General features: G+C 45.3%; 2 protein-coding genes across 3 annotated transcripts in view; one reads left to right on the top strand and one right to left on the bottom strand.

Moving 5' to 3' along the window:
• The window catches only part of RECQL5 (RecQ like helicase 5), a 43488-nt gene extending 32721 nt beyond the window's left edge, over positions 1 to 10767 (bottom strand). Inside the window, exons 1-6 of one of the 2 annotated variants that reach the window (XM_003786126.3) lie at positions 10044 to 10767; positions 8711 to 8832; positions 5993 to 6511; positions 5414 to 5516; positions 4248 to 4359; positions 2183 to 2345 (exon numbers count right to left, since the gene is read on the bottom strand). In XM_003786126.3, coding sequence (XP_003786174.1) covers positions 2183 to 2345; positions 4248 to 4359; positions 5414 to 5516; positions 5993 to 6511; positions 8711 to 8832; positions 10044 to 10173 — 1149 coding nt within the window. In that variant the 5' untranslated portion in view covers positions 10174 to 10767. Of the gene's footprint in view, positions 1 to 2182; positions 2346 to 4247; positions 4360 to 5413; positions 5517 to 5992; positions 6512 to 8710; positions 8833 to 10043 lie in introns of those variants that run through there. The other variant, XM_012803137.2, reaches the window with a different exon arrangement.
• A 168-nt stretch (positions 10768 to 10935) lies between these two features.
• SAP30BP (SAP30 binding protein) overlaps positions 10936 to 12503 on the top strand; it is a 46041-nt gene continuing 44473 nt past the window's right edge. Inside the window, exon 1 of the mRNA XM_023511196.1 lies at positions 10936 to 11082. Within this exon, the coding sequence (XP_023366964.1) occupies positions 10972 to 11082 (111 nt within the window). The 5' untranslated portion in view covers positions 10936 to 10971. The remainder of the gene's footprint in view (positions 11083 to 12503) is intronic.

The raw sequence follows: 12503 nt of genomic DNA, 5'->3' as shown, positions 1-12503 counted from the left end.
AAGTTCTCATAACCCACTACCATCAGACTAGCCGACAATTTGTTACTAAATTATTAAATCAATATTTTCCTTATTATGACTATATCAACACTGTTCGGAGCTAAATCACATGATTTTTGCACTTTCCATAACCACATTTCCTATCTTGGACAACTTTATTCCTCTTGAAATTGATAACTGCTTTGTTTTTTTTCCATTTACTTAGATTTCAACATAGCACTAACTCAACCCCTTAAATATTCTGACATAATAAATTCATTTTGGAGCTTGGCGCCCATAGCTCAGTGGCTAAGGTACCAGCCACATACACCACAGCTGGTGGGTTTGAATCCAGCCGGGTCTGCCAAACAACGACAACTACAACCAAAAAAAAAAAAAAAAAAAGCCAGGCATTGTGAAGGGGGCCTGTAGTCCCAGCTACTTGGAAGGCTGAGGCAAGAGAATTGCTTAAGTTCAGAACTGGAGGTTGCTGAGCGCCATGGCACACTATCAAGGACCGTAAGACTCTGTCTCAAAAAAAAAAAAAAAAAAATTATTTTTTTCATTTTGGGCTGGGTGCCTGTAGCTCAGTAGTTATGGCACTGGCCACATGCTCCAGGGCTGGTGAGTTGAAAACCGGCCCTGGATTGCTAAACAAACAAACAAAATATCTGGGCATTGTGGAGTGCGCCTGTAGTCCCAGGTACTAGGGAGGCTAAGGCAAGAGAATTGCTTGAGCCCAAGAGTTTGAGGTTGCTGTGAGCTACGACACCACAGCCCTCTACCGAGGATGACAAAGTGAGACTCTGTCTCAATATAAATAAATAAAAAAAAGAATAACCGACTCGGCTCCTATAGCACAGTGGTTACGGCACCAGCCACGTGCACTGAGGCAATGGGTTAGAGCCCAGCCTGGGCCTGCCAAATAACAATGACAACTGCAACAAAAAAATAGCTGGGCGTTGTGGCAGGTACCTATAGTCCCAACTACTTGTGAGGCTGAGGCATGAGAATCATCTGAGCCCAAGAGTCTGAGGTTGCTATGAGCTGTGACACCACGGCACTCTACCAAGGGCAACATGAGACTCTGCCTCAAAAAAATAAAATAAATAAATAAATAAAATAAAAACCAAGATTAATCTTGATTGGGCATTTGGGCAGCACCTGTGGCTCAAAGGAGTAGGATGCCGGCCCCATATACCAGAGGTGGCGGGTTCAAACCTGGCCCCAACTAAAAAAAAAAAAGAAAAAAAGAAGATTAATCTTGACTGTAAAACATGTACATAGGCTCGGCGCCTGTGGCTCAAGTGGCTAAGGCGCCAGCCACATACACCTAAGGTGAAGGGTTCAAATCCAGCCTGGGCCCGCCAAACAACAATGAAGGCTGCAACCAAAAAAAATAGCTGGGCATTGTGGTGGGCGCCTGTGGTCCCAGCTACTTGGGAGGCTGAGGCAGGAGACTCGCTTGAGCCCAGGAGTTGGAGGTTGCTGTGAGCTGTGATGCCACAGCACTCTACCCAGGGGGACAGCTTGAGGCTGTCTCAAAAAAAAAAATGTGCATAAAAGACAGTGTTAAGATAATTTAAACTTTTTTTTTTTAGATAGAGTCTCAAGCTGTAGTCCTATCACAGGTCACAGCAACCTGCAACTCTTGGGCTTAAGTGATCCTCTTGCCTTAGCCTCCCAAGTAGCTGGGACTACAGGTGCCTGCCACATGCCTGGCTATTTTTTTTGTTGTAGTTGTCATTGTTGTTTTAGCTGGCCTGGGCCCGGGTTCGAACCTGGCAGCTTTGGTGTATGTGGCCGGTGCCCTGCCCACTGACCTACAGGCGCTGCCTAGCTCAGCAGCTAGGACCAGCCATGTACACTCGGTGTTGTGGTGGGTGCCTGTAGTCCCAGCTACTTGGGAAACTAAGGCAAGAGAATTGCTTAAGCCGAAGAGTTGGAGATTGCTATGAGCTGTGACACCATGGCCCTCTACTGAGAGCAACATAGTGAGACACTGTCTCAAAAACAAAAGTCTAACCTAGTTTGTTGCAAGCTGCCTACCTACCCAACACACCATTTCTCCCTTGCCATACTTCCAGGCTGACAGCATTCCCTTCTAGTTTACAGAAGCTCCATCTAGGTTCTGAAATAAGCTACATGAAGCTGTAAGAGTGGTGAGTTCAGACAGATAGGGCTTCAGTTGCCCGGGACTTACCTGGAGTTTTGCTACTTCCTTCCTGATCAGGAAGCTGACTTGGTCCCGGTCATTCCTGGAGTAATAGAGACGGCACCAGGAAGGCTTTCCATCCCTGCCAGCTCGGCCAGACTCCTGACAGTATCCAGCCATAGACTTGGCAATATTCCAGTGGGCAACAAACCTGTAGGATTGAAGAGACAAGCAGTATGAGATGTGGAAAAAGCACTGACTGCCCCTTGGAGGAGTGATCCTGAGTTAGGAGGCAGACTTTTCTCTGCGGTGACTAGGAGTAGGGAGGCTACCAGATAGGAAGGCAGAGGGAAGATCCCAGAGTAAGTATGGCTAAGACACCTGCAGCCCATTAACAGGTCTTCCTGACAGGAGCAGCCTAGCTTAGAGGCCACAACTGGAGTTAAGGGGGCAACTGCAGCATATATGGGGAATAAAAAAAGAAATCAGTCAGGGCCAAGTGGACCATTTAAATAAATCTATGACTTTTTTATTATTTTATTTTATTTTTTTAAGATAGAGTCTCACTTTGTCGCCCTCAGTAGAGTGCCATAGGATCATAGCTCACAGCAACCTCAAACCTTGGGCTCAAGCAATCCTCTTGCCTCAGCCTCCCAAGTAGCTGGGACTATAGGCACCTGCCATAATGCCCGGCTATTTTTAGAGATGGGTTCTCACTCAGGGTGATCTTGAATTCGTGAGTTCAAGTGATCTGCCCACTTCAGCCTCCCAGAGTACTAGGATTACAGGCCCGACCCACCATGCCCAGCCCCTATCTATTATTTAAATAGATACTGGACCTAAAGAAACAAGATTAGGCTTTGCCATTTATAAGCTACACAACCTTGAATAAGTTGTATATAACTTCTTTGAAGAAGGAAAGGGATAATACTTATTAAATACCTACCATAAGTCAGTTTATATATTTGTCGCATTTAATTGTTACATTTGCCATCATGCGAGGTACCCCATTCCACACAAGATGAACTTGAGACTCAGAGGGGTAAATTTGAACAAGGTCACACAGTGAAGGGACAGTAGACCTAAGATTTGAGCCTAGGGGTGTCTCACTTCAAAGGAGGCTCCTAACAAGTCACTGCAGATCTAGGGTTCAAACTCTGATTCCTTCAAATGTAATACACTGACTAATTACTACCCTAATTAAGGGTCACTGTCAGACTCAACAACAGAGTGTATGAAAAAACGCTCTGTAAATCATACGAAGCATTATTGTCTAGTGTTAATCAGAGTAAAGGGCTATAGGCTGTAGCCCAAAATGTCTTTTGAAGGTCAGCCCATGGCTGGAGGTAAAAGACTCCCCAGTAGTTGTCAGTGTGGGCTAGAATGTGCCCCAAATGTTCTAGACTGCAGTCAGCAGGTGACAGTAATAAGAGCTTTGCCTTCAATTTCCCAAAGGGAGCAACTTAAAATATAGTCACGTAACACTTAATGATAGAGTACATTTTGAGAAATTTGTCATTAAGTGATTTCATCATTGGGCAATCATAGAGTGTACTTACACAAACTTAGATAGCATAATCTACCACATGTCTGGGTTATATGGTGTAGCCTAATGTTTCTAGGTTACAAACTTGTACAGCAGGTTACTGTGCTGAATACTTTAAGTAAATGTGACAAATCAGGAGGAATTCTTCAGCTCCATTATAAACTTACGGAACCACTGTTGTACATGCCATCAGCAGTTGATCAAAACACCAGTATGTGGTGTGTGACTATAATTACTTCATTCTAGCCTCCTCACAGGATTCACTACTAAGATGTGAGTAAGGTGGCACTAGTGGACAGACTGCATGCTGTCCCCTTTCCTGGGGGATAGCAGAATGCTATCCCCTTTCCTCTCCTGGGGGATGGCAGAATGGTGCTGTGCAGTCACCTGGGAGCAGGCTGCATGGGAACTGTCAGTGTTCAGGCTGTGTGCTAAGAACTCTTTCCTGGAGTCTCATTCCCCTCTGGTCTACATGGAGCACAAAGAGTTGGTCCTTTGGGCAGAGGACTAGGAAGCCCATCCTGAGCCAGGCCCAGTCCAGGAAGGTAAGGAAGAACCAAAGCTCACCTGACGTTGGCTTTATCTACTCCCATCCCAAAACTGATGGTTGCAACAATTACTGGGATCTTCTCCTCCATCCACTCATTCTGCACCAGTGTTCTTTCAGAAGCCTTCAGCCCTGTAAAGGAAGGGAAGATGGGGGAGAGAATTCGCATTTCTTTTGGGTTTACCTTAAAACTATTTTAGATTTGATACCACGTTGGTCAATTGGCCCTGAATCCATAACTTCTCAGATGTATGACCTTGGGCCAGGCACTTAACCTCACTGAACCTAGGATCGACATAAAACCTTAGCCCACAAGTGGCACAGAACATTCAATAAATGTTAGGTTATGATTGGCCCCCAAGGTCTGTGCTCTTTCTGTAACGCCAATACCTGATTCATAAGAACTCATCACTTGCTGCTGGGTGGCTACAGAGGGAATGAGAAAAAGAATTCAAGAATCACAATTCTTTTTTTTTTTTTGAAATGGAATCTCATTCTGTCAGCCAGACTAGAGTTCTGTGGTCAATCTAACTCACAGCAACCTCAAACTCCTGTGTTCAAGTGATCCTCCTCCCTCAGCCTCCCAATTAGCTGGGACTACAGATGTTCATCACCACATCCAACTCATTTTTCTATTTTTGGTAGAGACGGGGTCTCACTCTTGCTCAGCCTGTTCTGGAACTCCTAAACTCAAGGGATCCTCCTGCCTCAGCCTACAACATAACTTTTTGAGACAGAGTCTCACTTTGTCACCCTTGGTAAAGTGTGGTACAGTGCTGTGGCATCATAGCTCACAGCAATCTCAAACTCTTGGGCTCAAGTGCTCCTCTTGCCTCAGCCTCCCAAGTAACTGGGACTATAGGTGCCTACCACAAAATGCCTGGTTATTTTTAGAGATGGGGGTCTCTCTCTTGCTCAAGCTGGTCTCAAACTCCTAAGCTCAGGCAATCTACACACCTCAGCCCCTCTGAGTACTAGCATTACAGATGTGAGCCACCGCACCTGGTCTTATAATTCTCATTTTTAAATCTCACATCTAGACTCTTTTTAGGGGATTTAAGTGAATCACTTTAGCCTGAGTATCTGCAAAAAAGAAGTGAACCACCTAATAGGATGTATAAGGAACAAGAGACCTGTTAAGAGCCTCTGAGGGTGAAGAGGCCCCTGTGGCCTAGGCACCCCTTACCTGCATGGTAAGCCTTGGCATTCACACCCCTGCAACTGAGCTCTACGGCCAGCTGTTCACAAGCCTCTCGGGTCCTGCAGTAGACAATGCCACAGCCAGACAACTGAATGGAGAGATTCAGGAAGAAAATAAGTACGGGAAGAACAGACCAACTGATCAGCTATGGTGCAACCTGCTTAGAAGCTCTCTGCTCTTTCCCTCATCAGCTTCACAGTCTCCTCTGAGGCAGGACACCCAGTGCAGCTCTGTTACTTTATCAAAAGCAGGACCAAGGCTGCTCAAAACCCAACCTGTTAACTCCTCTGCCTCTTCCCTGAAAATCTTGTGTGGGTCTCCAAAGGCTTCACTCAGAGAGGCTGACTGCCTTCCTTGCACAGAAGGATCCAGGACAAGGGAACCCTACTAAGGTGGACAATGCCAGGAAACCAAAGGGGTAACTCTCTTTGCTCATGAGTTTTACAAAGCCAGGATAAGGAAGCTAGGAAAAGCAAAGGTCTCAGAAAACCAAGCACCATCTCTATGCAGCAGACAGCACCCCACAGCTCTACATGCTGCCTGGCTCCCACCTCAGTGCCTCACCCCTTTATCCGTCTTCTGTCCAAGAGCCTTAAGGCAGAAGTCTCTCAGGTTCCCATAGAGATCAGAAATCAGTTCCTTGAACTGCACATCATAGAAGAGGTTGGCCCGGAAGCAGGGAGTCTTGAAGGTGGCAACTGGTTGCTTCAGGTGCAGGGCAGCAAACACATCCTCTTGTACCTGCGGGGTGGCTGTAGCAGTCAGAGCCACACATGGGGTACGTCCCAGGCGGGAGCGCAGGGTGCCCAGACGCAAGTAATCAGGACGGAAGTCGTGCCCCCACTGGGAAACACAATGAGCTTCATCTACCACCAAGTAAGAGAGCAGGTGGCGGGACACCAGGGAGTTCAGGGTAGGCTGAAAGGAGGCCGAAGCTGCCATCTCTGGGGTAATGTACAGAAGCCTGGTCTGGGGCTTTTCTCGCTCCAGGTCAGAGAGCAGCTCCTTCCTTTCCTGCGCCGAGAGTTTTGAGTTCAGGGAACTCACTTGTACCTTCAGAGTGAGCAAGTGGTCTACTTGGTCCTGAGGGCAGAAGGGATAAAAGTCATAGATAAAAGCATAATTGGCCCTCAGGACTCAGGTACACATCATTGCAATTCCCTGAGGGATTTCCCATGGTATAATGTCCTCCCACCCTCCAATATGTCTTCTCTTTGCACAGAAGTATAGGCTGAGTATCCCTTGTCCAAAATTCTTAGGGCCAGAAGTATTTTGGATTTCAAATATTTTGGGGTTTTGGAATATTTATACATACATTATGAGGAATCCTAGAGATAAGACCCAAGTTTAAACGTGAAATTCACATTTCATAAACACCTTATACACATAGCCTCCAGGTAATTTTATATTTTTTTGCATAATTAACATCCTGAAAATTAATTTAATATTTTTAGTCATTTTCTGCATAAAATTTTTTTTGTTTTGACTGGACTTGTTTCCCAAGAGGTCAGGTATAGAATTTTCCACTGTGGGGAGGCACCCGTAGCTCACGAGTAGGGCACTGGCCATGTACACCAAGGGTAGCAGGTTCAAGCCCAGCTCGGGCTTGCTAAACAACAATGACAACTGCAACCAAAAAACAGCCAGGCATTGTAGTGGGCACCTGTAGTCCCAGCTACTTGGGAGGCTGACACAAGAGAACAACTTAAGCCCAAAAGTTTGAGGTTGCTGTGAGGTGTGACGCTATGGTACTCTAGCCAGGGCAGCATAGTGAGACTCTTGTCTCAAAGAAAAAAAAAGAATTTTCCGCTGTGATATCAAGTGTCAGCACTCAAAAAGTTTCAGATTTCAGATGTTCAGATTAGGGATGTCCAACCTGTACAGAAGGTGAAGTATTTAAGCACAGGCTCTTAAGTCAGACACACCTCGACTTAATCCTGCCTCGCTTAATCATAACTTGCTCTCTGGTTGTTTTTTAACTGCTAAAACTCAAGTCTTCTTTCTTCCTTTTTCTCTCCCTTTCCTTTAAAAAATAGTAACTATCTAATAGGATTGTTATGTGAATTAAATTAAATATTACATCTCAATAATAAAACGAATGTATATAAGGGCTTGGCGCCTGTGCCTCAAGTGGCTAAGGCACCAGCCACATACACCTAAGGTGGCGGGTATGAATCCAGCCTGGGCCCGCCAAACAACAATGACAGCTGCAACCAAAAAATAGCCAGGTGTTGTGGCGGGCACCTGTGGTCCCAGCTACTTGGGAGGCTGAGGCAGGAGACTCGCTTGAGCCCTGGCGTTGGAGGTTGCTGTGAGCTGTGATGCAACAGCACTCTACCTAGGGGGATAGCTTAGGGCTCTATCTCAAAAAAAAATTTTTTTTAAATAAATAAAAAATAACGTATATAAGGCATTTAGCACAAAGTTTGAAACCTGTAAACATTCACCACATATTACTGTTGTTCCCTCTCTACCTTTCTTTTTGGTGGCTGCATCTTAACCACATGGCCACACTTCCTCAATTCTGACTCTAACAGCTCATCTGGAGAGCAGATGTTAACAAGGTCTCAACCAGTTTCTTATCTTTTCTTCTGTCTCACATACTGTGCCAAGGACATAAGGGATTCCTCATGTCAATTTATCTATCTATCCATCTGCATCTTCTATCCAACATCAGGAGTACACAGGTGTATACATGTGACAGTGAGTATGTATGTTTGTACAACTACAGTTTCATAGTCCTCTGGACAAAAAGTACACAAACAAGGGTGAGGGCCTCAGGCCATCAAAACATAGAAGACTCATTCATAACCCACCAGAGTTATATGCACTAGTGGAGACCCCACATCTGGGCAATTCAGAAACCCCATATAGACAGTGAAATAGGCAAATCAGAGAAAGTAAGAGGCAAAAGAGCAAATAAAGAAGTGAAAATTCCAGCTATAAAAAAAAACCTTTCTGGCTCGGTGCCCATAGCATAGTGGTCACGGTACCAGCCACATACACTGAAGTTGGCAGGTTCAAACCCAGCCCAGGCCAGCTAACCAACCAATGACAAATGCAACGAAAAATAGCCGGGTGTGTGGACACCTGTAGTCCCAGCTACATGGGAGGCTGAGGCAAGAGAATCGTTTAAGCCCAAGAGTTGGAGATTGCTGTGAGCTGTGACACCATGGCACTCTACTGAGGGCAACATAGAGAAACTCTGTTTCAAAAAAAAAAAACAAAAAAAAACCTTTCCTTAATCTTTTTGGGCTTATCATCTTCATTCCCCTTTCTCACCTGAATCAAGGCAATGAGAGGTGAGACTACAAGGGTGATGCCTTTGGTCAGCAATGCAGGGAGCTGATAGCAGAGGGATTTTCCTGCCCCTGTGGGCATACACACAAAGACATCCTTGTCACCTGCAAAAATATAAGAAAACATCTCAATGCTTCCTGCCCTTTCAAAGCACTTGGCACAGTGTCTGGCACATGAGAGGGTCTTGATATTAATTTCCTTCCCATCATTTCATTGAAAAGGGCAGGGATCCTGGCAGACTTGGAAATGTTCACATGCCCTTTCCAGTAATGGTAATATAATAGAAGCAAGGGTAGAGAAGTCTGAGTCTGCTGAGATATACTTGATTGAACCAAACAGCTATAGAAGCAGAATACTGCTTGATGAATGGGGATATCTGTGTAGACATGGAAGGACATAATTTATAGGCCTTTTGTTTATAAACATATCATTAATATTACAGTTACTGCTCCCCTCTTGTTCACCTCCATTTGTCGCATCTCAGGTTTATAATATTACTCCTCTTTTTTGGAACCCAAGACACATCCCCAATCTTTAACAAGGGGATGACCCAACAGGGATCCTCAAACTTTTTAAACAGGGGGCCAGTTCACTGTCCCTTAGACCGTTGGAGGGCTGGACGGCTGGCCTGGGACGAGTCGGTGGCTAAGCAGGACAGGCAGCGGCAACAAAAACACCGGGCAGGCAGGATAAATGTGGCCCGTGGGCCATAGTTTTAGGACCCCTGATAGAAGGTTAGTGGGTTAAGCAATTCAAGCCACCCTCACTATAGCCTACACACAAAAGAACAATAATGGCAATCTGCAAACTATTTTCAAAGACAATTTGCAGGTCTTAGTATGAAATGTAAGAAGAACAGTTTGGTGCTTTGGCCATTAAAACTACAAGCTTTAGGGCAGCGCCTGTGGCTCAGTGAGTAGGGCGCCGGCCCCATATACCGATGGTGGTGGGTTCAAACCCTGCTGTGGCCAAACTGCAACAAAAAAAATAGCCGGGCATTGTGGCAGGTGCCTGTAGTCCCAGCTACTTGGGAGGCTGAGCAGGAGAATCGCCTAAGCCTAAGAGCTGGAGGTTGCCGTGAGCTGTGATGCCACAGCACTCTAACGAGGGCGACAAGGTCTCTTAAAAAAAAAAAAACACACACTACAAGCTTTGAGTTACAAAAAAAAAAAAAAAAAAACACTACAAGCTAAAAGATTTCCAAAACCAATTATGAAGCAAGGGTAGGGAGGTAGGAGGGGTCAGAAGGATGTTCACTTGCAGTATTATGGTATAACCAGCACAAATTTAAAGGCAGGTAGCTTGGTAATGTTACCTTTTACTACAGCCATGGTCGCACTCTTCTGCAAAGGCGTCTTAAAAGAGTCAAACCCAAAGACCTTCTTCAATGTGCTCTGGACTCGCCGCTCAGTGTCAAAAGAAAAGGAGGAAGGGTGGACGCTCATCTTATCGAAAAACAGTGGCCAACGGTTAAGGTAAACGTAAAAGGTTGCCACAAATACCCTTTGTTCTGCTTTTAAAATACAGCTTACTTTTCTCTGTGAGTAAAAATGTAAACTTTATTACCCTTAAATAATATATTATTTTCAATTAATAAAGTTGCAGATGAAAGGCCTCAAGCAATACATTCCTGGTTAATTACCATCTCCACTCAGTGAAAATAAAAATACTGAACTGTCTCAGACCACAGTACAGCAGGGAACTAGAAATCAGATGTCTTCGGAATAGTTTGGAGAATGTGGTATTGTCTTTCTAGGATCCACCTTCTGCTCTTTCTTCTATAAGAGCAGTAATGATCATTTTTCTCCCGCTCCCCCACCCCAGGACCCGACTCCTCTCTCTTCCTCTGAGCCCGCAATTTTCTCCCTTGGCCAATCGACGCCTCTGTCTCTTCACTCCAAGATATCAGTGCCGGCCATGGGCTACTCAGGAATGCAGGGTTCTTGCTGGGCCTATGCTGTCAGCTGGCTCCGAAACTACAGGAAGATTCCTCCAACTCTGAGAAGCCAGAAACCGCAGAGATAAGAGTTAAGTAGAACCCCCACAACTTTATAGCGGTCGCTCAGTGATGACGTCGCGCGAGCGCTGTCAAGAGGGGCGAGGCCAGGCGCAGACGCAGCAATTTTGATTGGTTTCCAATCTGGCGCGCGGTCTCCTGGGATCCGGAAGAAATTACCTTTCTGCACGGAAGTCGGCTACATTTAAGTCATTGGAGTGAGCCACGCTCAGGTTGTGGGAATAAAATGGCGGGGAAGAAGAATGTTCTGTCGTCTTTGGCAGTTTACGCAGAAGATTCAGAGCCCGAATCTGACGGCGAGGCCGGAGTCGAAGCGGTGGGCAGCGCAGCTGGTGAGGCCTGAGTGGAAAGCTGAAAGGGGGAATCGGGTGTCTGCTTGGAACGTTGCCTGCCTAGCGGGACAGGAGGAAAGAGTGGTCTTTATGCTCCCAAGTAGCGGGCCCCGAAGCGCCGTCGGGGTTCTGGGTGGGATAGAGCATTAGAGATTCTGTAGTAAGAATGAACCGTATCCTTACCAGTGTTATGATTATTCTGCCGAAACTTAATTGTAGTCTTTTTGTGCTGAACATCATAGTGGCAGAGATGGCAGAGAGATGGACAAAGAGATTCATGGCTGCTATTCCTTTTGGGCTCGTTGTTCAGATGGGAGAGAGCAATGAATGAAACATAAGTGGAGGGTGATAAACCTTGTATTTTGTTAAGCTTATGACTTTTTAATTAGGAATGTGTCTTAAATGAATCTTCGAGCTTTTAAAAAATAAATATATCTGGTCTCCATGGGGCGGCGCCTGTGGCTCATTGGGTAAGGAGCGGCTCCGTATACCGAGGGTTGAGGGTTCAAACTCCGCCCCGGCCAAATTGCAACAAAAAAATAGCCGAGCCTGTGTCGGGTGCCTGTAGTCCCAGCTACCTGGAAGGCTGAGGCAAGAGAATCGCCTAAGCCCAGGAGTTGGAGGTTACTGTGAGCTATGTGACTCCATGGCACTCTACCGAGGGCGATAAAGTGAAACTATCTCTACAAAAATAAATAAATAAATACATCTAGTGTCCAAATTGAGAGAATGTATTTTGGAACATCTGGAACAGAATATGGCATTTGTGAACTCTATGAGACTCCCGGTTGATTCTGTTACTCTGTGAGTATGTAAAACTTATTGGTGACTTTTGTTGTCCTCAAGTTGACAACCGCAAAGTTAGGAAATGAGAATGGATTTCTTTGGGAGAATATGTATAGAGAGAATAAGTTACCTAGTATATTTAGATTTCGGTTTCTTCCTCTGGATAGTGAGGGGTGTTGAGTTAGATTAGATACTCATTTTTTTTTTTTTGAGACAGAGTCTCACTATGTCACCCTTAGTAGAGTGCGGTGGTGTCACAGCTCACAGCAACTTCAAACTCTTGGGTTCAAGAGATTCTCTTGCCTCAGCCTCCCACCTAGCTGGGACTACAGGCACCCACCACAACACCAACCTATTGTTTTCTTATAGTTGTCATTGTTGTTTGGGCCAGGTTCAAACCCTCCAGACTCGGTGTATATGCGGCCGGTGTTATAACCACTGAGCTACCAGTGCGGAGTCAAATACTCATATTTTTTTGTTCTGTATGGTATCTTCCAATCAGAAGGGTCTCTCATGGTTTTCTAGTACTATGTGGTGTTTTTATTGTTTTTTGTTTTTTGTTTTTTGTTTTTTTTTTAGACGGAGCCTCAAGCTATCCCCCTGGGTAGAGTGCCATGGCATCACGCTCACAGCAACCTCC

This window comes from Otolemur garnettii, unplaced genomic scaffold (genome assembly GCF_000181295.1).
Source record: "Otolemur garnettii isolate 467f Iridium unplaced genomic scaffold, OtoGar3 scaffold00018, whole genome shotgun sequence".
NCBI lineage: Eukaryota > Metazoa > Chordata > Mammalia > Primates > Galagidae > Otolemur > Otolemur garnettii.
The sequence above is the reverse complement of the archived record's forward strand: the minus strand, read 5'-3'. Positions and strand labels throughout refer to the sequence as shown.